The sequence below is a fragment of the Rhinatrema bivittatum genome, chromosome 7, assembly GCF_901001135.1.
Source record: "Rhinatrema bivittatum chromosome 7, aRhiBiv1.1, whole genome shotgun sequence".
NCBI classification, from domain to species: Eukaryota; Metazoa; Chordata; class Amphibia; order Gymnophiona; family Rhinatrematidae; genus Rhinatrema; species Rhinatrema bivittatum.
Window position 1 is genome coordinate 197,013,487 of NC_042621.1, and position 25,236 is coordinate 197,038,722.

At 44.1% G+C, this 25,236-nt stretch overlaps 1 protein-coding gene across 6 annotated transcripts in view; it reads left to right on the plus strand.

Moving 5' to 3' along the window:
• JMJD1C (jumonji domain containing 1C) overlaps positions 1–25,236 on the plus strand; it is a 597,281-nt gene that overhangs the window by 367,590 nt on the left and 204,455 nt on the right. For all 6 annotated transcript variants that reach the window (XR_003857847.1, XM_029609729.1, XM_029609731.1 and 3 more), the window contains one exon: positions 20,867–20,972. Coding sequence is in view for 5 of the 6 variants with exons in the window: in XM_029609729.1 (XP_029465589.1) it covers positions 20,867–20,972 (106 nt within the window). In the remaining variant the exon portion in view is untranslated. The remainder of the gene's footprint in view (positions 1–20,866; positions 20,973–25,236) is intronic.

A 25,236-nucleotide genomic window follows, 5' to 3' on the forward strand; every position in this document is an offset into this window, starting at 1 on the left:
CACTGTTTCCAAATTCTGTGCATATCACTTGTTTGGCACATATTGTTAACTTAGTTGGTGAATCATTCAGAAAACCTTTTCAGTTAGTTGATAAATTTGTAAGGTGCTTCAAAAACATGTTCAATAACTCTGGTGGTAAGAAAGCTAAGTACCTCAGTTTCTTGAACAAAAAACTACAAGAGAAATCTCCAGCAGTCAAAGCATCCATGCTTCCAAGTCCTGTCGGAACACATTGGAACAGCTGGTTCCATGCTGTTCAGTATCACGTTAAGATTTTTCAGTTTTACAAAGAGTTCTTCAATGAAGAGTGTAACAGTAGCTCCCCAGTTTCTATGCAGAAAATGCTGAATGACACAGCTATGTTACAGATAATTTTCAAGGCAAAAATGTGAACAAATTCTCAGTTTAAATCTGGCCTTTAAGAGTAGGAAACCTTGCACTGTTAAAGCTTTTGATCTTCTGGAAGAACTGCAGATATATTTCAATTCACATCTAGAACTCCCTTCAGAAAACACTTCTGAGTTCTTTGAATTTAAGGAGGCCGAAAACTTACCTTCTGTCGAAAGATTTGCCTGTCTAGATCTCTTCAAAGAGGCATTCTATGAAGCTTCTGAAAAGCTTCACAAATATTTGTCATTTGGCCAACTAGGTCTTAATTATCTGAAGGCTTGTAGGTTATTTGATCCTCATAGAGGAACAATATGAGCATTTTCAGGCAATACCTGGTTTCTCTGAGATACCTGAAAGTGGATTAAAATTGTGCCTGAAGCTATTCAGAATCATGCTATGATAGACTTCTAAGTGTTTTGGTTTTCAGTCAAAGAGCAAATTCCAAATATTGCCAAATTGGCCTTCAGTTGTATAAACTGTCACCAACTCTGCAGATTCAGAGAGAAGTTTTTCACTGTATAATCTGATACTTTCTGCCAGAAGGAAATGACTAACAGGCTGATACAGTACAGTGTGCTCCGGTGGAGCGCACTGTTAGCCCGCGTTTGGCTGAGCATTTTTGATGCGCTATTTTTACCCCTTATACAGTAAGGGGCAATAGCACGTCGAAAATGCGCGGCCAACACCCTACCGCCCCCCATAATAGGGCCATCAACATGCAAATGCATGTTGATGGCCCTATTAGTTATTCCCGCGCGATACAGAAAGTAAAATGTGCAGCCAATCCACACATTTTACTTTCAGAAATTAACGCCTGCCTGCACCGGGAAAGTGTACAGAAAAGCAGAAAAAACTACTTTTCTGTATACCCTCCGACTTAATATCATAGCGATATTAAGTCGGAGGCCCCAAAAAAAAAATAAAAAAAATTTAAATTAAAAAAAAAATAATTTAAAATCTGCCTGCGGGTCGGAAGACGGACGCTCAATTATGCTGGTGTCTGTTTTCCGAACCTGTGGCTGTCAGCGGGCTCGAGAACCAACGCCGGAAAAATTGAGCATCGGCTGTCAAACCCTCTGACAGCCGCCGCTCCTGTCAAAAAGGAGGCGCTAGGGACGCGCTAGTGTCCCTAGCGCCTCTTTTTATCACGGGCCCTCATTTAAATACTTGATCAAGCGCCCAGGAGAGTGGTCTGGGCGCGCGTTGGGGGAGCGGGCACTCGCCTCAGAGCACCGGCTCTCCCGCGGGATTTACTGTATCGGCCCGTAAATGAGAAAAACGTGAAGGCACTTTGTTTTTTATAATTTAAATGAAACTACTGGATTGAGTAGTAGCAGATAAAGATACCCTTATGGATTTATCCCAAAATTCGGACCAACAATTGGAATCCTGAAGTCAACATCCTTCTCTAAACCTTTTTCAAGCAAAAGTTACATCCTTCCTCAGTTCTAAATGCTGAGTTAATCTCCAAAATTCTCTTCTTGGCCTTCTAAGGCTGAGGTGAAAATCCTCCTTAGGCAAGCGCAGACTGCAGGTCAAATGCTTTTCGCAGATTGTTCGTGGCATCTTGGAAAAACATCTTTTTGAGTAATTCTTCAAGGACAAACAAGGCAAGAGTATCATTTGCTTGCCATGATCTCTATTTACTTATCTGAAATTTTCCAGACAACCTCAGCTTTCCTATGGTATTTCCTCTTCCCCCTCCTCTCCCACCCCAAACTCTCTTCCCCATGCTGTCTTAACACTTTCCAGTCCACTTCTCCATGCACTTTGTCTCTCCCATCTCAGTCTTCCTTCCTCTCCTGTAATCTTTCCTCCTGGAGCATACGCTTCTTCTACTCAACTTTCCCACCACTCTTCAGCCCGGTGGGATTGGCTCCACCCTTCATCCAGGCAGGAATGCCAGTGGCAGAGCTGAAGACTGGTAGGGGCTACTTGATGTCTTCACATTTTATGATGGTTTGTCTACTGGCACCCCTAGTCTCCACCTGCAGTGTCATGGATGAATGGGCAGATGAGCAAACCCATAACAAATATTTTAACAATTGTACATTTCCAGACAGCATAGAGTCCACAGTGTTATGTTTTTGGTTTTATTTTTACATTTGTTTCTTATGAATTTAATACTCAAAGAGCCAGACTGTTGGCATTGTAAACCAGTCATGTGTTTATCTGCAGGGCACAGGCAATGGAAATACAGGATTCCCTGTACTGTCATACTAATGCATCTTAATCCAGCTCTGGTTGACCACAGGATGTGTAGAGGTGCCTTATTGTTGGGTGCACAAGAGATTATTTCTCCAGTAGTGTCACTACTTAAATTGCTGCTGCTAGCCCACTGCCAAGGACCAGAGTTCTTTTCCTTCATTTTCTGTTTCTCTTCTCAGCTTCATCTCTTTTCTTTTTATTACTATCTCTCCTTCCAAGCTTTTCTCATATGTCAGCATTCACCTACCTCTCCATTTTCCTGTTTTCTAGTCCAAAACTTTATGCTTCTCCAGACAGTGCCTTCTAGATACTCCCTGTCCTCGGACAGTCCATCTCGAAGAGATTAAGGAACTTGCTTTCTCCATTGCCGGCCCTTTTTAATGGAACTTCCTCCCAAAAGAGATAAGAACAATAGCAGAAACAAAGTATTTCTGAAAAGCTCTTAAAACCCATTTATTTCAAAAGGCATTTTCCATCTGAGCACTATAAAGCTATCTATATTGACAATAGTTGGGTCTCACAGCACTGTCAGTGTCTTTGATTTTATTTGATTTTTGTTATTGTTGATTAATTTTATTGATTTTATGTGTTTTCTTGTACCCCACCCTGAATCTAGGAAGGGTGGATAGCATCTAACTAGATAAATGAAGCTTGACCGACGTGCCCGCAAATGCGCAGTAGAGAGCAGCTCTACTGCGCATGTGCGGGCGAGCACGTCAGTCTTAGGCAGCGTCAAAAAAAACCAAAAAACATGGCGGCAGCGGTGGTAGCAGCGGCGGCGGCGGTAGCGGCAGCGGTGGTGGGCGGTGGCGGTAGCGGGCGGCGGCGGTAGCGGCAGCGGGGGCGGGCGGCGGCGGCGGTAGCGGGCGGCAGCGGAGGCGGTGGCGGCGGGCGGCAGTGGCGGCGGTAGCGGCAGCGGGCAGCGGCAGCGGCCAGTAGCGAGGGAGGGAGGAGAGAGAGAGAGGGGAGGGAGGGACGGACTAAGTGGGAGGGACGAAGAGAGAGAGTGGGAGGGGAGTGACTGAGTGGGGAGGGAGTGACTGAGTGAGAGGGAGGGATTGAGTGAGGGGGAGGGACTGAGTGAGGGGGGAGGGACTGAGTGAGGGGGAGGGACTGAGTGAGGGGGAGGGACTGAGTGAGGGGGGAGTGAGCGGGACTGAGGGAGAGGGAGGGAGTGAGCGGGACTGAGAGGGAGGGAGGGAGTGGGACTGAGGGAGAGTGAGTGGGACTGAGTGTGAGTGAGAGGGAGAGAGGGGGAGGGAGTGGTAGACTGATGGAGGGGGGACTGAGTGAAAGAGGAAAATGGAGAATAGGGATAGGGAGAGAAATAAGTCGGACAAGGATGTACCTTTTTATGTCTAACCTTGTTTAAATATCAAGTCCATTTATTTTTTGTCTCCCTTCCATTCCATCTCCTTCCCCATTCCTTCATCTACACAACATCATTTGAAGCTCCAGGGAGGAAGATTCAGAACCAATGTCAGGAAGTATTTCTTCACGGAGAGGGTGGTGGATGCCTGTAATGCCCTTCCTGAGGATGTGGTGAAGACCAGAACTGTGAAGGACTTCAAAGGGGCGTGGGATAAACACTGTGGATCCATAAAGTCAAGAGGCCGCCAATGAAGAGTGGGTGACTCGCCCAGAATGAGGCTACTGCCTGGAGTCAATACCCTTATTAAATACAAACATACACATGGCTTACTGTGACTCCATACATCGGCTCTAAGCTTCAACAGGCAAGAGGAAATGTGGAAAAAGGATTCACACTCACAAAGAGGGGAGTAGCTGGCTTGTTACGGCGGTTACTACCCCAAATCAAATAAGTCTGATACTTCACTTTCAATGCATATACAGCATAGTTCTCTGATTCAACGGCAGGGGAGAAGAAAAACCGATACTTCACACATCCAGCAGAGCTCTCTGCTTCAACGGCAGGGGAGAAAATGAGGGTTCGCACTCACAAAACAGGGAGTAGCTGGCTTGTTACGGCGGTTACTACCCCAAACCAAATGTGCCTGATACTTCACTTTCGATGCACATCCAGCATGGCTCTCTGCTTCAACAGCATGGGAGAAGACTGATACTTCACGCGTATCCAGCATAGCTCCCTGCTTCAACGGCAGGGGAGAAGGAAAAACAACCAATAAGGGCTGTATAACATAGGCTGGGTAAAACAAATAAGCATGGGTGTGGCTTGCTTATTGCGGCGGCTACTACCCCTAACTAATCAAGCTAGATATTTCACTTGGATGCAGCTCCATCACTGCTCTCTACATTAAAACTGGGGGTGGAAGGGAAATAGAACCAAGAGCTAAGAGAAACAGATAAGTATGAGAGAAAAAATGTGTGAAGCTTGCTGGGCAGACTGGATGGGCCATTTGGTCTTCTTCTGCCGTCATTTCTATGTTTCTATCCGTATGACTCCATTTCCATTCTTAACCCTTGCCACTAACAATCTATTTTCCCCATCCCCAGCATCCATCCTTCTGCAAGCAGGATGGTAGTTCTCACATATGGGTCATATAATCAGATGGAGCTCCAATGCGGAAATCTTATGTCAAAGTTTCTAGAACTTTGACTAGGCACACTGAGTATGCCCAGCATGCTCTATAGCTCGCATCCACGTGGGATCACTCTCCAGTCTTTGTTTTTCTGCGAAGTTGTAAGCCTCGCAGTGTGAGTAAGCTCACTTTGGCCGTTTATTTGGCCTTGTAGAAAACTTCCTCTTTCTTGCAAGTACAGAAAGACCACAAATTATAAATATGGAGACAGAAACTGGAATGAAAACACAAAAAAACCACTGCATACAGTGCAAACGTGGAGAAATGGACCAGTCTCGGTCTCTCTTACACACACCAGTCACCTCCTTGACCAGACTGGTGTGTGTATGAGAGACAGAGACTGGTAAGGGAGGTGACTGGTGTGTGTGTGTGTGTTACAGTCTCTCTCTCACACACCAGTCACCTCCCTGACCAGGCTCTGTCTCTTAATCACACACATGCTTTCTCTCCTTCTGGCTCGCTCTCACTCACACCCCCACACCCCCCCCCCCCCCAGCACAAGTGGCAACAGCAGTAGCCTTCTTCTCAGCCCCTGTGACTCAAGAATGAAGAATCCCATCAGCTATGGGGGCTAACTCTTCTTTCTCCCATTGCTGATCGCCGGATGTGCTTCATTTTGGGCAATCGGAGGTTGCCTCCCTTCTTCCTACTCCCACTGGCAGGAAGAATGGAGGAGGCTTCAGATTGGCCCGCGGGGGCAGGAAGAAGGGAGGAGGCTTTCCATTTGCGCCAGGGGAGAAACAGGGAGGAGGCTTTCCATTGATCTGCAGGGGCAGAAAGAAGGGAGGAGGCTTCCTGTTGGTCTGGTGGGGCTGGGAGAAGGGAAGCACAACCGGGACACTGGGAGCCGCGACACTCTTGCCGATGCTTGGCTGCACACTGGTATGTCATGACTAATGGGTTGAGAATTGCTGCTCTAAAGAACCAGTACACCTCCTATTAGAAAACAGAACAAGCCAGACTGCTGTAGATTTCTACCCAGAAACTATACGCTAGCAGAATACTTCACCTCTTGTCAAAAATGCAGAACACAGACAGGCCCTCATCAAATATAGAATAAATAGACTTTAAAGTATAAACAGAAACATACAGACAATACTGAACTGGAAACCACCACAAGCCAGACTCTGTATTCAGTGCAACAATGGAAAAAATGAATCACCATTTCTCAAAACATTAAATCATAAAATGAAGAAATATAAAACATCAATCATTAGTAAAACAATACTAATAAAAATTTTTCAAAACAGCTGAAAAATAGAACATTAAAAAAACCCCATACAAAAATTGTTTCCGCATGCCAATAAAATATTTCAAAACATACAAATAACACCCAATAATTCAAATTCCCTGCTCTCCATACCTGGGAGCTTTTGATTTACAGTCACCCTGAGCTTGTCATGGATTAGTAGGGATCCATATGCTGGGGCCACACTCATATGCCAAGGCCTCTCTCATTCCTTCCTTTCTTCGGCCTCCAATGGGATGGTCTCCACCTGTGGCCCTGTCAAGGTCCCTTTGTCACTTCTATCAGGCCTGCCAGTGAGGAGGATCACTGAAAAGCAGGAGCCTACCAACAAACAGCAGCAGGAGCCCATTCTGTTGCTGCTTCTTGTGTGCTGGCCCAGTAGTGTGTTTGAAATTTGCAGGGCTGATACTTCCTCTGTGCTGGTCTTGTGTATTAGCCCACATAGAGGAAAGAGCCATGCTCACAGGGCAGGCACACCAGAAGGCGGGGCAAAGTAGGGTCCCATTTCTCTTGTACATGGCTATGTGATGAATTCTCTCTCATGTATGCTAACATGCTCTTTCTCAATCAGATACTCGCACATGCATGCTCTCAGCCCGGAATGGGATGGGTTCCACATGTGACCCCCACTGGGGCCTCTCTCTCTCTTTCGGGCTAGACTTGCCAATCAGGAGAATGCCTGCTTCTACTCTTCAGCAAACACAGCAGAAGGAGCCCATTCGGTCGCTGATGCTCTGTATTGCTATTTTTAAATCATACAGCAGTCCTATATTTTTAAATATTGTCACTGTTTACTGATTTCCATCAGAAATATATACAGTCATTGTGTAAAATGTAACAATGATTAAGAAAGATACATCACTGATCCTAATTTATACTAACATCCAGGCTGCACTTCAGCTGGGAAGCCCTAGGACAGCTTTTGCTAGGAGTCTCATGATCAGGAAAGTCCCTGCGTGGTGCGTCCACCACAGGTGTGGCATCTGACAAAAACCCCCTTCTCTCTATAAAAGCGGGAGGCTAGCAAACAACTCATGTAACTATGCTCTCAACAGTGCAGGTGCCAAAAGAATATTCTAGTGTTCTATCCCAGGGTGTGGGCTAGAGAATAGTTACATATTTCATTCTTGGCTTGTTCTGTTTAAGTATGGTGATCACTCATTGGTCATGTCGGGGCAGACGTAGGACTTGCTACTGGCCCGACAAGACCAACAAGTCCTGCTTCTGCCCCAACAAGAGTCATCCTTAGCATTCTCTGTCCTTCTGGAAGTCAGTGCAATACATGCTCCTTGTTTTCTAGATATGAAGCATGTTCACATTTTGTGGGCCTGAGACTTCTTTGCTGATCTTGTGCATTGTGAAATTAGCATAAAGGAAGTACCAATGTGAGTTTCAACTTCACTACATGATGAGTGGCCAAATGAGCTCCCTCTTCTCCTTCCTCTCTTCCCTGTTTGTGTTGTGCGCGGGCTGAAGTGTGCAGCTACCTAAAGGACTCTGTGTGGCTGTACATAAGTGCATCTTAGTCTCTGCTGAGCCTGCCAATATGGGACCGAATTAATGTCAAACTTTACTTAGAAATAAAGGTTAACATAAAAAAGAATATATCAGGTGATACTGTTTTATTGGATGACAAGCTTTTTAGAATTAAAACTCTTCTTCAGGTATCTATTTTGTTTATTAACCTTAACCATATGGCAACCATGCTACTTTATCCAAATTTCACATAGGCTGCCAGATCAAATGACTTTCAGATGATTTTTGGTCGTCCTGAACCAGATTTCAGCTTGTGATATAAGAGCTGGAAAGGTTTGTTAACCTAGTGCCAATCCTCTGAGCAGTCAGTCCTATATATATATTTTTTTGTTCTTTCATACTTTGCCTGTTTTTGTGCTGGTAAATAATTTCTTTTCTTAAAATGTAACGTGCCATATCTTGCTAATGCACCCACAAGAGCACTGCAACCTATGCAGCTTTTTGAGGGATTTCCCTCATAATCAAATGCAAAATCTAAATCCTAATTGCCATTTAGCTCATTATCCATGTAATCTGTTAAGCATCTCATTGGGTGAGAAAGCTAGATATCCCAACCAACCTCATACTGCATATTTGTATTTTACCATAAGTATATGGGATTGCAACTTCAATGACCTTTTTCTTATTTACATCGCATTAGATTGCTTTATGTATTTTTGTGCCTAATAGAAGAATTTTTTTTAGTCCAGTTTTGACTGCCTCCTTCAAAAATGTTTAATGTGTCTTATTTTATCCTTTTGTGTTTATGTTTATTTTTCTATTAATTTGTATATTAAATAATTCATAAAATATCGGAAGCTGCCACTGGAAACTGCAATTAATGAGCTCACAGATGATGCTGACTTCAATAAGGTTGCAAAGTTTCCTATGTGGGGTTTATTCCTTATGTTAAAGGGTACAACTGTAATTTTTATCTTTCTTTACGTATTCTTTTCCTTATCAAAAAAAAAAAAAAATCTCCAGGATTTCTGTCCATCTGTTACACTGTGTTTTCATCCTCTGCTGCAAAGCAGCACTTAGAGCTGTGATTAATATAAGCCTGTTTGGGCTTTGCTTGTAGTGCAGGAAGCATGGCATACTGTAGTGTATGCTGTACTTGCTCAGATTTGCTGAGTTTAGTTTCCCACTAAAATATAGCATTTATCATACCTGCCGAAACTTGCAGGAAAGATCATTGGCACCTTTTCCTTTAGTTCTGGTGTCTCTTCTTGCAGGCCGTCTTGAACTGAACCCCTTTAATCTTGTTAGGGCTCACATTGAAATTTGGAACTTAGAATTATTTCCAGCTGATAGTTATTTGTTTAAACAAATAAAGATCATCACATTCTGTTTAAAAAGAAAAAAAATTCAGAAACTGTATGCTTCTTGTCAAAACTGAATTTAGTTTTATGTTTATAAAATATCCTTTGCTCTGAATTGCTTAATACATTATCAGTTTTATTTATACTGTGTATTCTCCTAGGACAAGCAGGATGGTAGTCCTCACACATGGGTGATATGGGATGGTGCCCGACATGGAAAACCTGTGTCAGTTTCTAGAAACTTTGGCACACCGAGCATACCTAGTATGCTACTATCTACGCATCCACGTGGGATCCCTCTTCAGTCTCTTATCGTGGAGCTGTCATCTCGAGGTTATGGAGCTCGTGCTCTATTTTTTTTTCTTCAGAAAGCATTTTTTCCGCATCAACCGCTCACTGGCCGCCTTATAGTCATGGCTTCGTAGGGTTTTCATCGATGTCCCCAGTCCCTTAAAGATCCGCATGAGGTCTGTATCCTTTGCCTGGGGGCATCGCATGATGTCCGGGGCTGTCATTTTTTGTGACCAGATGACCCCTAAGTGCCGGTGCGCTCACTTGGACAAGGTGGAGAAGTTGTTCAGGTCCAGGCAGTCCAAATCCTCGAACATGGCATCGGGGGCATAGATGCTGAAGGGGCGAGGACAACCGATCCCTCAGTGTCCACCCTTTCTCTGGGGCCTCCGGTGGAGAGGGGTGCCGGAGATCAGCCTTCATCAGCCTCTCACTCGAGGACTTCAGGTTCATCTCCTTCATCCTCGGCGCCTTGGAAAGACCGTGCCAAGCACCGTGGGAAGTCCTGAAAACATCACCACCAGTTTCTGTCCTCACATGGTGCCAGGCTCGGGTTGGCACCGGTGCCTGTTGTGATGCCCCCGAAGTGACCTCGTGGCGAGGAGGTACTGCTGTCCATTGAGGTCAGAGGTCTGAAGCATTCCCCACAGATTCCAGTGCCGGGTGCTGATTCCCCTCTGGGCCCAGAGGGGGATCTGGCTACGCCATCTCCTCAGGCTGTCCTGTCCTCTGTGGCCTTCAAGGAGGAGCTTGAACACAGGGTGTAGTTGGCGGTTGTTCGAACCCTGCAGGGCATCGTGTCACTGGTCCCACTAATGCCGGAGCCTGCCCCTTCAATGTTGGTACTGCTACTGGAGCGCCTCTGCATTCTGCTCAGCGTTCTTCCCATGCAGCCAATGTCAGTGGCCAGGGTGCCATTGATTTCACAGTGCCACTGTTGCTGCCGCCTCCTGATGGTATCCCCATTGTGGGGTCCTCTGAGGAGGAGAGGTCTTTGAAGCTAGAGGGGCCCTTGAGGCCCTCGCTTCTATGGCTAGCGTTACCTGCTCCGGGTCCCTTGGTGCCCTCAGTGCCCAAGCCGTTGGGCCTGGGAAGGCCTCCACCACGGACATCTCTGGACAATCTTAGCAATGATGACGCCCCTTATGACCCATGGGGGAATGATACCTCAGAGTCTTTTTCTGGGCCCCTTCCCTCAGACCCGCCTTCTCCAGAGGAATGGTGCTAATCCTCGCCTGAGGACTTAACCTTTGGTTTCGTGCGGGCCATGGCTGAGGCCATTCTGTTCCAACTTCTTACAGAGGAGGATGCCAGACACAAGATGCTGGAAGTTCTCCAGTTTGTAGATGCCCCAAAAGAGGTGATGGCAGTTCCCATCTGGTGAACAGGAAGGTCGATGCAGTAATTTTTGGTCCAGCATATACAGGGTTTGAGAAGCGTCAGCTCAGCTCCCTCACCAGTCAGTTGTATTGGAGTCCGCCCTTAAGAGGGCCAAGTGCTTGCATACCCATGGCTCCGCCCTTCCAGGACGGGAGCACAGGGCACTGGATGTGATGGATAGGAAGGTGTTTCAGGGCACCATGTTGATTGCCTGAATTGCCGCCTTCTAGCTTTATATGAAGCAGTATTCTCGGAACCTCTGGATGAAAATCTAGTAGTTGAGCCTGCCTCAGCAGTAGCAGGATGCCTTTTCAGTAGTTGTCCAGCAGGGTCTGGAATGCGGCAAGCATGAGGTACGTTCCCCATGATGATTTTGAGGTGGCGAGGGTGGCGGCCGCAAGAATTAGTGCCCGCCAGATGGCCTGGTTTAGGGCCACCAACCTCTACCTGAAAATTCAGGATAGGCTCACAGACCTGCCCTGTATTGGTGACAAGGTGAAGGATGCTATGGCTCAGTTGAAGGATCATCATGAGACATTACAGCATCTCTCAGCCAGTACGTCGGATCCACCATCTTTGGCCAGGAAGTCCTTGCATCAGGTCCCGAGGTGGTCCTTCTACCGCCATCCTCCTGCTTCTCGTACCTGGGACCAACTGGTAGACTCTAGGGGCCGCTCTAGACAGAAGTGGACCCCCAGACCTTAGCCGGCACCACAAACCAGTCCCGCTGTGGGGTTTTGACTGGCTGCGAGGGAGTGTAAGCCAACCGCCCATACCCTTGACACAGAACCCTCTGGTCAGGGGCAGACTACTATTCTTCCTGGACCGTTGGCCCAGTGTTACATCGGACCATTGGGTTCTGTCCATTGTGCGTCGAGGGTACTGCCTGAACATTCTGGGTGTCCCTCCGGACTCTCCCCATGCCCCTCTTGGGGTCAGTCCTCGCATCAGGAAATAGTGTTGGGGGATCTCGCTGCCCTTGTAATGGCCAGGGCCATCGAGCCCGTTCCACTGATTCAGCAGGGGCAGAGGTTCTACTCCTGATATTTCCTGACTCCAAAGAGAACAGGGGGACTCCATCCCATTCTAGAATTGAGAGCTTTGAACAAGTTTCTAAAAAGAGAAAAGTTCAAGATGTTTTCTCTAGGCACTCTGATTCCCCTCCTACAAAGAGGAGATTGACTTTGCTTCCTCAATCTAAAAGATGTCTACACCCACATCGAGATCTTCCATGGTCCAGGGAAGTGGAAGATATGCTGCTGAAGCTTCGACAGGACAGGGGAATTATGATCCTCATAACCCTTCATTGGCCGAGGCAGATCTGGTTCCTGCTCTTGCGGGATTTCGCTCTCCAGGGAGCCAGTCAGTCTAAGGACCTCCCCAGACCTCCTCATGCTGGATCGGGGTCACTGCGCCATGCCAACCTCCAGGCTTGTCCTGAAGGCCTAAATGTTGAGAGGTTGATTCTTCAGCCCCTCGACCTTTCTGATAATGTCTTGAGTCCTGATGACTTCCAGGAAGCCTTCCTCTAGGAAGTCTTACGGTCTGAAGTGGAAGATGTTTTCCATGTGGTGTGAGCACTGCGGCCTGGATCCGTTCTCCTGCTCTACATCGAAGCTGCTTGATTACCTCCTGCACCTTTTGGATGCTGGCTTAAAGACCAACTCCATCCGATCATGTCACCCAAGTGTGAGGACTAACATCCTGCTGTCCTAGGAGAACACCTGTTACAGGTAAGCAACTCTGCTTAACTTAACTTTATCACTTTCCCAGTATGTACATTTGTTCTCATAATGCCACCAATATCTGGAAATGGGGTGAGGAAGTGCTCTGAGCATGCTCCCACCTCGCAAAAGAAAAACAAAATCAACAAGTCTGTCCATCCTTAAATCACAACTCTGACTCATTTAAATATGTTCATCTTCCAACACTGCCTGCTGTTCAGGATTCAATGGGAAGGAAGGAAAAATAATTTTTAAAAAATTATATAAAAAAAAATTTCTAGGGACAAAATCATTTTTTTTGGGAGCCCAGCAGCTTCCTTTTGTTTTTTTGGGAACCAAGGCTGGAATTTGGCACCAGAAGCCTTTGGTCTCCCCACCCCTCCCCTCCCCCTCCCCCTTCCCCAACCCTACCCCATACACATTTTATATCCACTCTCAATTTATGTAATCCTGTCACTGCAGTGACAGTCCTTGTTTGTAGCAACTTTCATTTTAAATTTCGTTGTAAGGTGTCCTAGGTGGGTACTAGATAAAGTGTTTAGTTTGAGTCAGTTCTGCTTGCTAATGTACAGTTATATACTTTTAGTATATTTGTCTTCACCTACCTACAGTCCTGGGGTCCCACCATGGGTGGATGCAGTGTTAGAAAACTAAAGGCAGCTATGTTTAAAAGTGTGCATGTGGAAAGTATATGGCATACAAAATGTTAGTGTTAAAAATGGGCTGATAATGTGACTTAATGGAAAACTGCATAGATTAGTTTGAGAGATGCTGTGATTGTAGGGAGTAGTATGGCAATGTGTTTTAAAAAGTGCGTGCTGTGATTCTTGTGAGAAAGTAGCACTTCCCCTTTCGGAGGAAAATTATAATCTGTTCACATTTTACATATTGTGCTATTTTACTTCATGGGCATTGCAAACTACATGTATTATTTTCCATTTAAGTACTTTGGAAGTCTCAATATTAGTATGTACTCAACCATATTGCTGCCTTCTGTTAGCTGGTGTCAGGGTATCTCAAGTTGCACCCCTTTTGGTAACCCCAGTCAGAGTGGTGTTTCCTCTACAGTCAGAGTCTTAAATGAGAAAATCATTGCTACTGATAGTGTAATGCTTTTTTTTTTTTTTTATCTGTAGTAGTCTGTTTTAATATATTGTATATATTATGTTGTTGGCCTTTGCTAACCCTGGTTCTCCAAGAAGCACACCACACACAAGAGATGAGTGAAACGAGTAAAAATTTGTATTGATTACACACAAAACTAGTATAGTCCAGAACAGTTTCAGTAAGGAAGTTTTCTCAGAACCACAACATAAAATTACCATGTGTTCTACCTCAGCCTTATTAATCAGTTTCTTTCAACTCTCAAAATCCAGTTCACTGCTATGTAAGTATAGCACAAATGCTAGACGTGCATTTGTGTGTCTAAACACTGTTACTGATTCTTCCAAGAGCTGTATTTAGGTGTGGTCTCTAACTATGCTTTTTGGAGACTTTACTGCAGACTGTAATAGGAAACTACCCAGCATCCTAACCAGCATTATGATCTCCCTTCCATTAAGTAGCACTGTTTAGCAATTTCACATTTTTGCTGATGGTCTATTCTCATGTTTGATCTTTTATGATATTTTGCCTATATTTTAATATCTGTTCCTTTTATGTATGTTTCTCTGTACTCTGCCTGGAACTTGGAGGACACATGTTATAAGTAATTGTAAATAAACTTACTTCCTTTGGCTCTTCAGCCCATGGAGGAATTCACAAGCAGTTCACTGCGGTGTCAAATTACATTGTGGCTCTTAATTTCTGTTTCAGTTTAACCCCTCCAGTAAATATTTATTGCTTTTCAGCATAGCTTATATAATGTTTCTATCCATTCATCTGGATGAACAATAACTTTAGTTAATGGTTCAGGCTTCACGTGGAACCTAGAATTAATCTATTCAAAATCATCAGAATCTAATCAGTGGAAACTGAGCACTTCAAAGTCCATGCATTTTGACTATCCACGTGTGGCCTCCACATTTCCAGCCAGCCCAAGGAGCAGAAGCCATACTTAGGAGTCAAAACCAGGTCTCCTGCAGAGTAGCCTGCAATACTGCCAATGAACCACTAGACTACCTTAATAGCTATATTTGTAATATTAGCAGTTTCCTCTAGTCACTGCTCAGCCACATCTCCCAGCTATCTCCATACCCTCGGCCTTTCCTTCTCCAGTCATTCTTCAGCCACCCCCCACCTCCCACCTCATATAGCGGTCACTGTTCCTCTTACCTATCGTCACCTCACAACTCATACTGCTGCTGCCACTTCTCCGGTGCCTCCACCTTATCCCATTGTTGCCACTCCTCTGATCCCGTGTCTTCTCTTGACAAGACCACTATTCCCAGATTTATTTCCCTGCTTTTGACTACTGTACCTCAGGTATACCCCCCCCCCCCCCCACACACACACACACTCTAAGTGTTCCTTAGCTGCTGTTATTGCCCCTGAGCTGGCCCTTACTGTCTGTTTCACATGTGCTCAAGTCCTGGGCACTTGTTTCCTACCAAATCTGGTGGTCCTTTATGCAGAAAGTTTCCCCAGTGGCTTCTTAGCATGCGCACATGTGTGAACTCACTATAGCATCACTTTTTCCCCAGTAAACTTTGTGACCAGAATCACAAAAATCCTCTAAGATTCTGATCTACAGGTAAGAGGAGGAAATTTAAAAAAAAACTCAAAAAAACCAACTTTTTTTTTTGTCTGCTGGCTAAATATTAGCAAGTAAATGCTTAAAATAAAATTGGGTAGCTTCCCTATTCAACCAACAAGGTATTTATAAATCTTTAAAAAATATATTTTGACAGTACCCCTTTTTAAAAGTAGCTTTTGAATTTATTTATTTATTTTTAATTTTTTTATACCGAAGTTCTTGTAGGGATTACAAATCAATCCGGTTTACATAAAACGATAAACTGCCCAACAGAGAGAGTGGCTTTACAAAGAACAGTGGAACAATGTAACAATATAACTGGATGTCAAATTAACATTATGATAAATAGATATTATAGTTTAACAGTGATAAATAAATATTATATATACAGTTTAACTATTTAACGTAGAAATATTGACATATTAATGCTGAAAAATAGATACAATAAAATATGATGAATTTATGGACTAAAAGATTGTTGTCTAGTAGCAGACTCATGAAAGTAGGACTTGGTACGGTGTCCATAATGTGGGGATACCTCATATTTAGGAAGTCTTTCCGTCTAGAATTGAGAGTCTGGGAAGGCTTGTTGGAAAAGCCAGGTCTTCAGTCTTTTTTTGAACTCTTGATGACTGGGTTCTAGTCTTAGATCTGGGGGGAGCGTGTTCCACTGATGGGGGCCTGCTGAAGATAGTGCTCATTTGCTTAATGATGATTTTACTTGTGGTGCATGCAGTGTTCCTTTGTATGCGCTTCTAATTGGTCTAGAAGATGTGTGTGGTTGGAGTTGAGAGCTTAACATAATGGGAGCTAGTTTGTTTGTCGCTTTGTGGACGATAGTGAGTACTTGATAGAGTATCCTTTGTTTAATGGGAAGTCAATGTAGGTTACGGAGGATTGGGGTGATATGGTCTTTTTTTGTTAGAGCTTGTAAGAATTCTAGCAGCAGAGTTCTGTACCATCTGTAATGGTTTGATGGTGTTGGTGGGTAGACCTAGCAGAAGGGAGTTGCAATAGTTGAGCTTAGATAATATGATTGATTGCAGTACTAGCCTGAAGTCGGAGAAGTAAAGGAGGGGTTTAAGTTTTTTGAGGACTTGCAGTTTGTAAAAGCAGTCCTTTGTGGTAGTGTTTACAAACTTTTTTAGGTTTAGATGATTGTCAAGCCATGCTCCAAGATCTCTGACATCAGGTGAGAACATGTTATTTGCGTTTGGTAGAAAATGTGGTATGTTTGGTATGAAAATGTGGTAGTGGTATGTTTGGTATGAAAATGTGGTAGTGGTAGTGAAAATGTGGTATGTTTGGTATGAAAATGTGGTAGTGTTTAAAGATAGGTGTAGCTCTTAATATTTTCTTTGGGTTTTGAATAATTAAAAAATAATTATTGCATATTTCATATTTTTAACAAGTGCATACAAGTTTTAAATGTGGAATAAATAATGAGAGCTGCACAGCTGCAACACTGTGTTCCTACTCACAACAGTTACAGGCTGGGCACTACTATTTGCTTGGGTTAACTGGCATTTATTGGTGGTGTAAAGAAATATAATTGTAATATCTGTGGTGGATCCTCATCCTGTTGACTCCAGATATATATATATATATATATATATACACACACACACATATATATTATTTTTTTTTCAGGCTATGACTATTTTTCTTTTTACCCAAATGACTGCTTTTACAGGGGTTTTCCTCACTCTCTCTCTCTCTCTCGTCCAGAAAGAATTTGAGTGCATCAAATCTTAATGTTAGCATTAAGGCAAACTTTAATTGGTTCTAGATTTGTCTCTTCCTTGCAGCCCTTCTGCCATGCCTATTAAAATTCATTTCTTAGCTTTGCATGTATCTAAAACACTTCTTAGAAATCCATATGCTGAAAATAGTTCAATTTTCAAATTAAACTGTTAGTGGCATGCCAGTTGGTATCAGATTACTTTTCACATAAAAGTTTGCATGTTATGGTCTAGAGTTTTTCTTAAGATTAAAACATATCAAAATATAATAAACCTGTTCAAACTTCTAAGTGGTTTAACTTGTGGATGACACAATCTAGTTTTTGTTGGTAAACTACAGGCCAGAAAGGCTTGTAGACTGGATCAATGATGGGAAAGCAAGGCAGTGTTACCACTAGGTTCGGTGTTCTCTTGTGGACCTGAATGGGGAGAAGGAGGAAGGAAATAATTCAGAACTTGAAGGCTCTTCTGTTTTCTGTTAAGTGTGTTAATGTTTGTCGCTGATCACAGCATGAGGTAAATAGTGATTTTTATCCTAGCACTTGTGGGTAAAATAACTGCTTGCACCTGAGGGGTAGATTTTAGAAAAGTACGCCGGATTTTATAAGATACGGGGTCGGCGCGCGTAAGGGGGTGCACATTTGTGCACCTTGCGCGCTCCGAGTCCTGTGTGCGCTGCCCGTTCCCTCCGAGACCACTCTGAAATCGGAGTGGCCTCGGAGGGAACTTTCCTTCGGCCTCCCCCCATCTTCCCCTATCTAACCCACCCCCCCCAGCCCTATCTACACCCCCCTACCTTTATCATGAAAGTTATGCCTGCCTGGGGCAGGCGTAGCTCGCGCTCGCCAGTCGGCCGCTGCCACGCGGTTTCCCGACCCAGGAGCGATTTCGGAGGCCTCGGTCACGCCCCCGAAACTCTCCCGGGCTGGAACCAGGCCCCCGGAATGCCCCAAAGGTCACGCCGCCCCGACACCCCCCCCCCCCCCCCCCCCAGCAAAGCCCCGGGACTTGCGCACATCCTGGGGCTTGCTCGCACCGCCAAGCCTATGCAAAATAGGCTCGGCACGCACGGGGGGGGGGGGGGGGGTGGGTTAAAGGGTTACGCGCATAACTTATGCGTGTAACCCTTTTAAAATCTACCCCTGAGTGAAAACAAGGCGTCAATTTAAAGAGGAAGTCCTTGTTTGTTACTTTAAAAAAAACTGTAAGAAAATTTCTAAATTTCCTCCTCTTGGGTTTCTTATTAAGCCCTGGATAAAGTAGAATGGTTGAAATAATATGAAAAGGCAGATATTCCTCAAATCAATGATGCAAAAAAAAAAACAGGATATGAACAGAATTACTATAACAAATCTATTTTGTATTTATTAGTTGAATACAAAAACCCTTAAACAAGGAACGCAGCATCTGAAATGAATGGTGTCTAATGGTGTACATCCATTGTCTCTCACCTCGCAATGAGCCCCACACTGTATCAGTTAATAACACTTAGTTTATTATTTGCCGATCCTAATCGCTATTACCCCTTTTAAACTGCATTAAATTGTGATTAAACACAATTTTTATCAAATAAAACTGTTTCCCACTACTAAGAAAAAATGTATTTAAATCCCCGACAAATATTTAAACAAAATTTTGGATAGTGTAAAAATCAGCTAATATCCCTTCCAATCAATTCCACCAAAGTTCAAAAATACAAGAAACTCTTACTTACCTTAACATTGAGCAAACAATGTAAAAATCAGCTGGTATTCCTTCCAACAGACTCCACTGCAGTTCAAAGTGCCCAACATGAGCCCATGTTTCGGATGTTTATTCTGCCTGCTTCAGGGGCAAGAGACGCTGAAGATCCTCCCAAATGGAAGGTCAAAAATCTTCAACACCCAAAACTGTGTGGTTCAACAGAAAAGGGGCTCATATCGGGTACTTTGAACTTCGGCTGAGTCTGTTACCAGCTGATTTTTACATTGTTTACTCAATGTGAAAGTAAGTAAAACTTTCTTGTGGGTATTTTTGAACACTGGCGGAATTGATTGGAAGGGATATTAGCTGATTTTTACCCTGTCCAAAATTTTTTGTTTAAATATTTGTCAGGGATTTAAATAAATTTTTTGTTAGTGCTGGGAGACAATTTGTTTTTTTGTTAAGAATTTTGTTTAATTACAATTTAATGCAGTTTAAAAGGGTTATAAGCAATTAGGACTGGCAAATGACTGAAACTTTAGGTGTTATTAACTGATAACGCATGGGGCCTGTTGAGAGGTGGTGGATGTACTACACCATTAGACGGAAACTATATCTCCCTGCACTGGGTTCAATACAGGTATTCTATGTTATAGAATTACACACAATATACCCGTATTATCACATTAAATACATTAAATATTTTATTCCATATATTTATTTATAAAAATTGTTTTTACAATATTTCAAAAAACATACATAAAACACACCCTAGATTCTCATGCACCCACTCATTCATTCAACTAGACATCATAATATGAACACACTTTAAAAATTATGCTTAGCACCATATACATAAATGTGTTTCCTTTACAATAGAACTCAATACAGTGTAAACCTATCCCTTTAATTACAATGTTTCGCCTTATTTTTACAATGTTTCACCTTATTTTTCTTAATGGTTTTTTCACCTGTGGACTTTTTATACCCTGTTTGCCCTCAATTCAATTGTTGTCCCCTTGATACTTAATTGCAAATTCTCTTTATTACATCACAGAAAAACCTTTTCTTTCAAGTCGTCTTGATGCTTTTATCATCCCTTTCGATAACTGTCCCTTCTAGGCATCAATTCAACTGCTGTCCCGACAGGAAGCTCCTGTTTCACCCTTCGGTTTCCTCATGGGATTGGCCTTATATTCAAACTTGAAGGTTCTTGGGTAACATTCTCTGAAGTCTTGCCGATAGAAGGAGAGAAAGTAGTAAGATGAAGAAATCCTGGAAGGATATGAATTTTTTGAACCACTGAAATAATATGACTCTGTGAGCAGTATAAAATGACTTCAGTGAAAAAGCGGTATGGTGATCGAGGAAATGCGGTTTACTTTGGAATTGAAAATTTCAGGATTTATTCAATGAGTGGAATAAAGGTTCCTTGATTACATTGGAGTGGCAGTAAAAGCCTGATTGATGTTATAAGACTTCAGAGAATGTTACCCAAGAATTTTTGCAAGGTTGTGTTCAGCAGGTTGTGTAAACCATAGACTGTGAACTGCAGCGCCAAAAATGTTTTGCTTTGTTTTTGGTTGTTTTTTAAATTAATGCCACCACATCTTATTCAGACAAAAGTAATTTTGTTTGCATTCATAATTAACTGGATGCTTCAAATGATATAGAAATTAAATGAGAAGGCAGTACACACTTTTTTAGGTAGCTTTTCTAGAAAATAGTTGTTGCTCATGAGTAAGTGATGAGTTGACAAGTGAAACCAGTTCCACTGAAGGAATATGAATATAGGCTTCTGAGTCATGCCTATCTCTTGCATAAGTTTGTATAATCTACTTCTAATGTATACACAGTTGCTTGCAAGATACTATTGAAGAACTGCTCCTTAATCCTTTGAATGGTTTGGAAATCCAGGAATGCCAAGCTTAGAAATATAAATGTCTAAAATAACATAGCTTCTCATATTCACATGATCTTTCGCTGTCAGTGAGATTAGATTTTTTTTCTTGTGTTACCAAAATCAATTTAAATGAAATGCTTTATTGTAATTGTTTAGAAGAATTCCAGTGACAGGAATTAATGTGCTTTTATTTTTGTTTTTAGGACGAAGTAGACAGTCTAAACCCAGTTCTCAGGGACAACCCCCAGCTTCATGAGGAGGTGAAAGCGTGGGTGAAGGAACAAAAAGTTCAAGAGATTTTTATGCAAGGTAATTAACATTTTTAATGTTTAATATACTACATCTTTATCTATTTTGAAACCCTAGAAAGTATTTTACATTTATTAATTCCCACATTTGATGTTGAAAAGCTTAAAATGATTCTTCCAATGAGAAATAAGCACCTACGGTTATATAGGATAATAGTAGCAGCCTAGGTGTGATGTAAAGTCTGTCTTGCTTGGACAGCCTTTTTGATAAGTATAAGTGCAGAAAAACATTTGCTTTCAATTTTATCAGTATAATTACAATTATATCAGGAGCTGAACACCCTATTACTGGTTTTGGTGGTGAGGCTGAGGGCTATATTTGTGCCTCAGTGAGCAATAATCACATGGCTGGTTTGTTTTTATTGTTCTTGATGGGACTTTTGAAACTGTTAAAATATTAAATTAATATTGTCATTAAAATGTCAGTAGTATTGAGTGTTATAACTAAGAACAAAATCATTCAAACTCTTTAGAAATGGCATATTCAATTTCGGTTGACAAGCAGGCTGAATTAGCTATGACCTGGGTAATGTCATCGGGCAGCACCAAACATATCTCTTTTAACTCGTAGAGTTTTTGCTCTATTGAAAGTGTGCAGAGATTCCCTTGTGGGTAATGCCTTGTGAGCCCTCTTTTTTTTTTTTTTTTTTTTTTTTTTTTTTTTTATCCGAGCACCCGTACAGATGTTTCTCACAGGACAAGCAGGATGGTAGTCCTCACATATGGGTGACATCACAGGATGGAGCCCAATCACAGAACACTTTTGTCAAAGTTTCTAGAACTTTGGCACCTATTGGGCATGCCCAGCATGGCACTAACCCTGCAGCCAGCAGGGGTCCCCCTTCAGTCTTCTTTTTTCCACGCAGCATTAGCCACGCAGTTAAGGAGCTCCGCAGAGATTCCTGTCAAGAATTTTCCTCACGGAATTACTGAAAACTTTCTTACCCCACAGGGGTCCCTCCTTCAACTTTTTCAAGCCGAGGTTCTCCAGTAAGGTTTTTGGGTTTTTTAACCCGTTTTCGGTCGATTCCCGTTGAGTTTGGGCCTACTGGCCGTCGACCATACTGCGGCTCAAATTTTTCAAGGCCATGGCGTCGGGGTTCCGTCGGTGCCCGGACTGTAACCACACCATGTCCATAACAGACCCTCAATAAGGTCTGTGTAATGTTTCTTGGATGTGAGCACGATGTCCTGACCTGAACCAAATGTGCCCTAATGTCACCAAAAGGTCGCAAGGCCAGAATGGAGAAGATGGAACTTATCTTCTGTGCTCAAACCCCGACGCCGTATATTGCATCAACGTCGTCCGAACCGGCACCATCCACTTTGCGCCAGTATCTGCCACCGGCCAGAGACCGTCCGGCGTTGATGACTTCTCGGCCTTCAACTACCTCTACTCCCCCTGAGGATCGAGGGGATCGTAGAGAGAAACATCGCCATCAACATCGGAAGTCTTGGACCATCAAGGGAGCGAAATCATCAACGTCGCCATTGTCCGAGCCGCCGTCGAAAAAACCCCATCCACAAAAGGCACCGATCTTTTCTGCGACCAGTTCACTGAGGCAACCCCCACCCGGATGGGTATCAGGAGCCACGACTCCGCCTTTAATGGTGGTCCCTCCGGCTATACCTCTGCCTCTTTCTCCCCTTCCGGAGCCGGGGCTGATTGCTCCAGGTCTCCGTGAAGAACTGGACCGGATGGTTCAGGCGGCCATCGACAAGGCGATGCATCGACTCTCAAGTTCCTCCAGCACAGACACCAGTGCCGATCGTGGAACCGACCACCAACCCAATTCCGGCAGTGTTGGCACCGCTGCTCTCGAAGATGGAAGTGCTTACTGCCGCTTTTCCACCGATGGATCCTGGGTCACCAATGGCTCCGGTGCCCTCTCCACTTTGTCATCGGGAGGAGCAACACCGTTCTGCATCCCTCCATCGGGATTCCTACCGATGCCTCAGCCATCGATGCCGATGTGTCCATCGGCTCCATCGATATCCTCGATGCCTGCACAGGTGCCTTCGATGCCTTCATCGGTGCCTCCAGTTCTTCCTTCGATTCCTTCAGAGCCTAGACCTGGACCTTCAGAATTCCACCGCCCCATCCCTCACTGATTCCTAGAGAGGCAGGTGCTGATCCCTATGATACCTGGACTGATGATTCTTCACCAGACACCGATGACTTGCCTTCATCACCTTCTCCCACTGAAAGTAGGAAGCGTTCTCCTCCGGAGGACCTTTCCTTCATAAATTTGGTGAAGGAGATGTCTGAATTGGTTCCCTTCCAATTACAGACTGAACAAGATGACAGGCATCAAATGATGGAGCTGTTGCAATTCCTGGATGCGCCCAAGGAAATAACCTCCATCCCTATTCACCAGGTTCTTCTGGATCTCCTCAAAAAGAACTGGGAACACCCTGGCTCTGTTGCTCCAGTCAACAGGAAGGCTGACACCACTTATTTGGTACAGTCAGTCCCAGGTTTTCAAAAACCTCAGTTGGATCACCAATCTGTGGTTGTAGAATCTGCCCAAAAGAGGGCAAGGAGATCAAAACCCCACTCTTCCTTTCCCCCAGGCAAGGAGCAGAAATGTCTAGGTGCCATTGGTCGCCGTGTCTTCCAAGGCTCAATGCTCATCTCTCGAATCGCCTCTTATCAGCTCTATATGACCCAATACAACAGGATCTTATTTAAGCAGATACAAGAATTGACAGACTCCCTGCCTCAACAATTCCAAGAACAACTTCAAACCCTAGTGAACAAGGGCTTTGAGGCAGGCAAGCATGAGATAAGATCATCTTACGATATCTTTGACACTGCTACCAGGGTATCTGCAGCTGCTATTTCGGCAAGAAGTTGGGCCTGGCTCAAGTCTTCAGACCTTAGCCCTGAAGTACAGGACAGATTGTCCGACCTGCCCCTGTGTAAGAGACAATCTGTTTGGCGAGCAGATTCAATGGACGGTGGCGGAACTCAAGGGCCATCATGAAACCCTGAGACAGCTCTCTGATGCCCTCTGAGTATTCCTTAAACCAACCTCTCTGAAAGGACACTAAGAAGTCATTCTTCCGTCCGAAGAAATTCTACCCGCCACCGTCTAGAGCTCGTTCTACGAGACCTTTCCAAAAATCCTAGTCTCGTCAACTACGAAAACAAAAGCCTCAAGCAGCTCCTCAGCCGGGCCCTGCTTCCGGTTTTTGACTCCTGCATAGAGAGCAGCAGCCAGCTTCCATTGCCTCACGTACCAGTGGGAGGTCGATTGTACCATTTCAACAGCAGGTGGCACTCAATCACCTCAGACTAGTGGGTCCTGGCAATAATCGCCCAAGGTTATCATCTGAACTTCCTCTCCATCCCACTGGACTCCCCACCTCTACCGACGTAGAGAACATCCAACCACTCTATCCTCCTGGAACAGGAGGTCTCCCTCCTCCTTCAGTCCAAAGCAATTGAACCAGTGCCCTGCTCTCAGCACGGCCTAGGGTTCTATTCCCGGTACTTTCTAATCCCCAAAAAATCGGGAGGCGTTCGTCCAATTCTGGACCTCCGTGCCCTCAACAAGTACCTGCATTGAGAAAAATTCAAAATGGTAACCTTGGGTTCTCTTCTTCCTCTTTTGCAAAGAGGAGACTGGCTCTGCTCTCTAGACCTCCAGGACGCATACACACATTGCAATAACTCCTTCTCATCGCAGATTCCTGAGATTTCTGGTAGGCCCCAAGCACTATCAGTACCGACTGCTTCCATTCGGCCTGGCATCTGCACCTCGAGTCTTCACAAAATGCCTCGTAGTAGTAGTTGCAGCCTTCCTCAGGACTCAAGGTGTTCACGTCTACCCTTATCTAGATGATTGGTTGATCAGGGCTCCCACTCAGCAAACTGCTCTGTCGTCCCTACATCTTACCTTACACACCCTGATTTCGCTAGGATTTCTCATCAACTACGACAAATCCTTCTTAGTTCCATCTCAAACTTTATCATTCATAGGGGCAGACTTGGACACCTTACAAGCAAAAGCTTTTCTACCTCGACAGCGAGCTCTCACTCTTTCACACATCAGCTGCAGTCTCAGCACCGCACGACTGCTCGCCACTTCCTCATCCTGCTGGGACATATGGCGTCCTCAGTTCAGGTTACCCAATGGCCCGCTTGGCCATGAGAGTCATGCAGTGGACTCTTAAGGTCACAATGGACTCAATCCATTCAGCCCCTGTCGACCATGTCACAGACTCACTCTGTCAGTCTCTAGCCTGGTGGAAAAATCAAT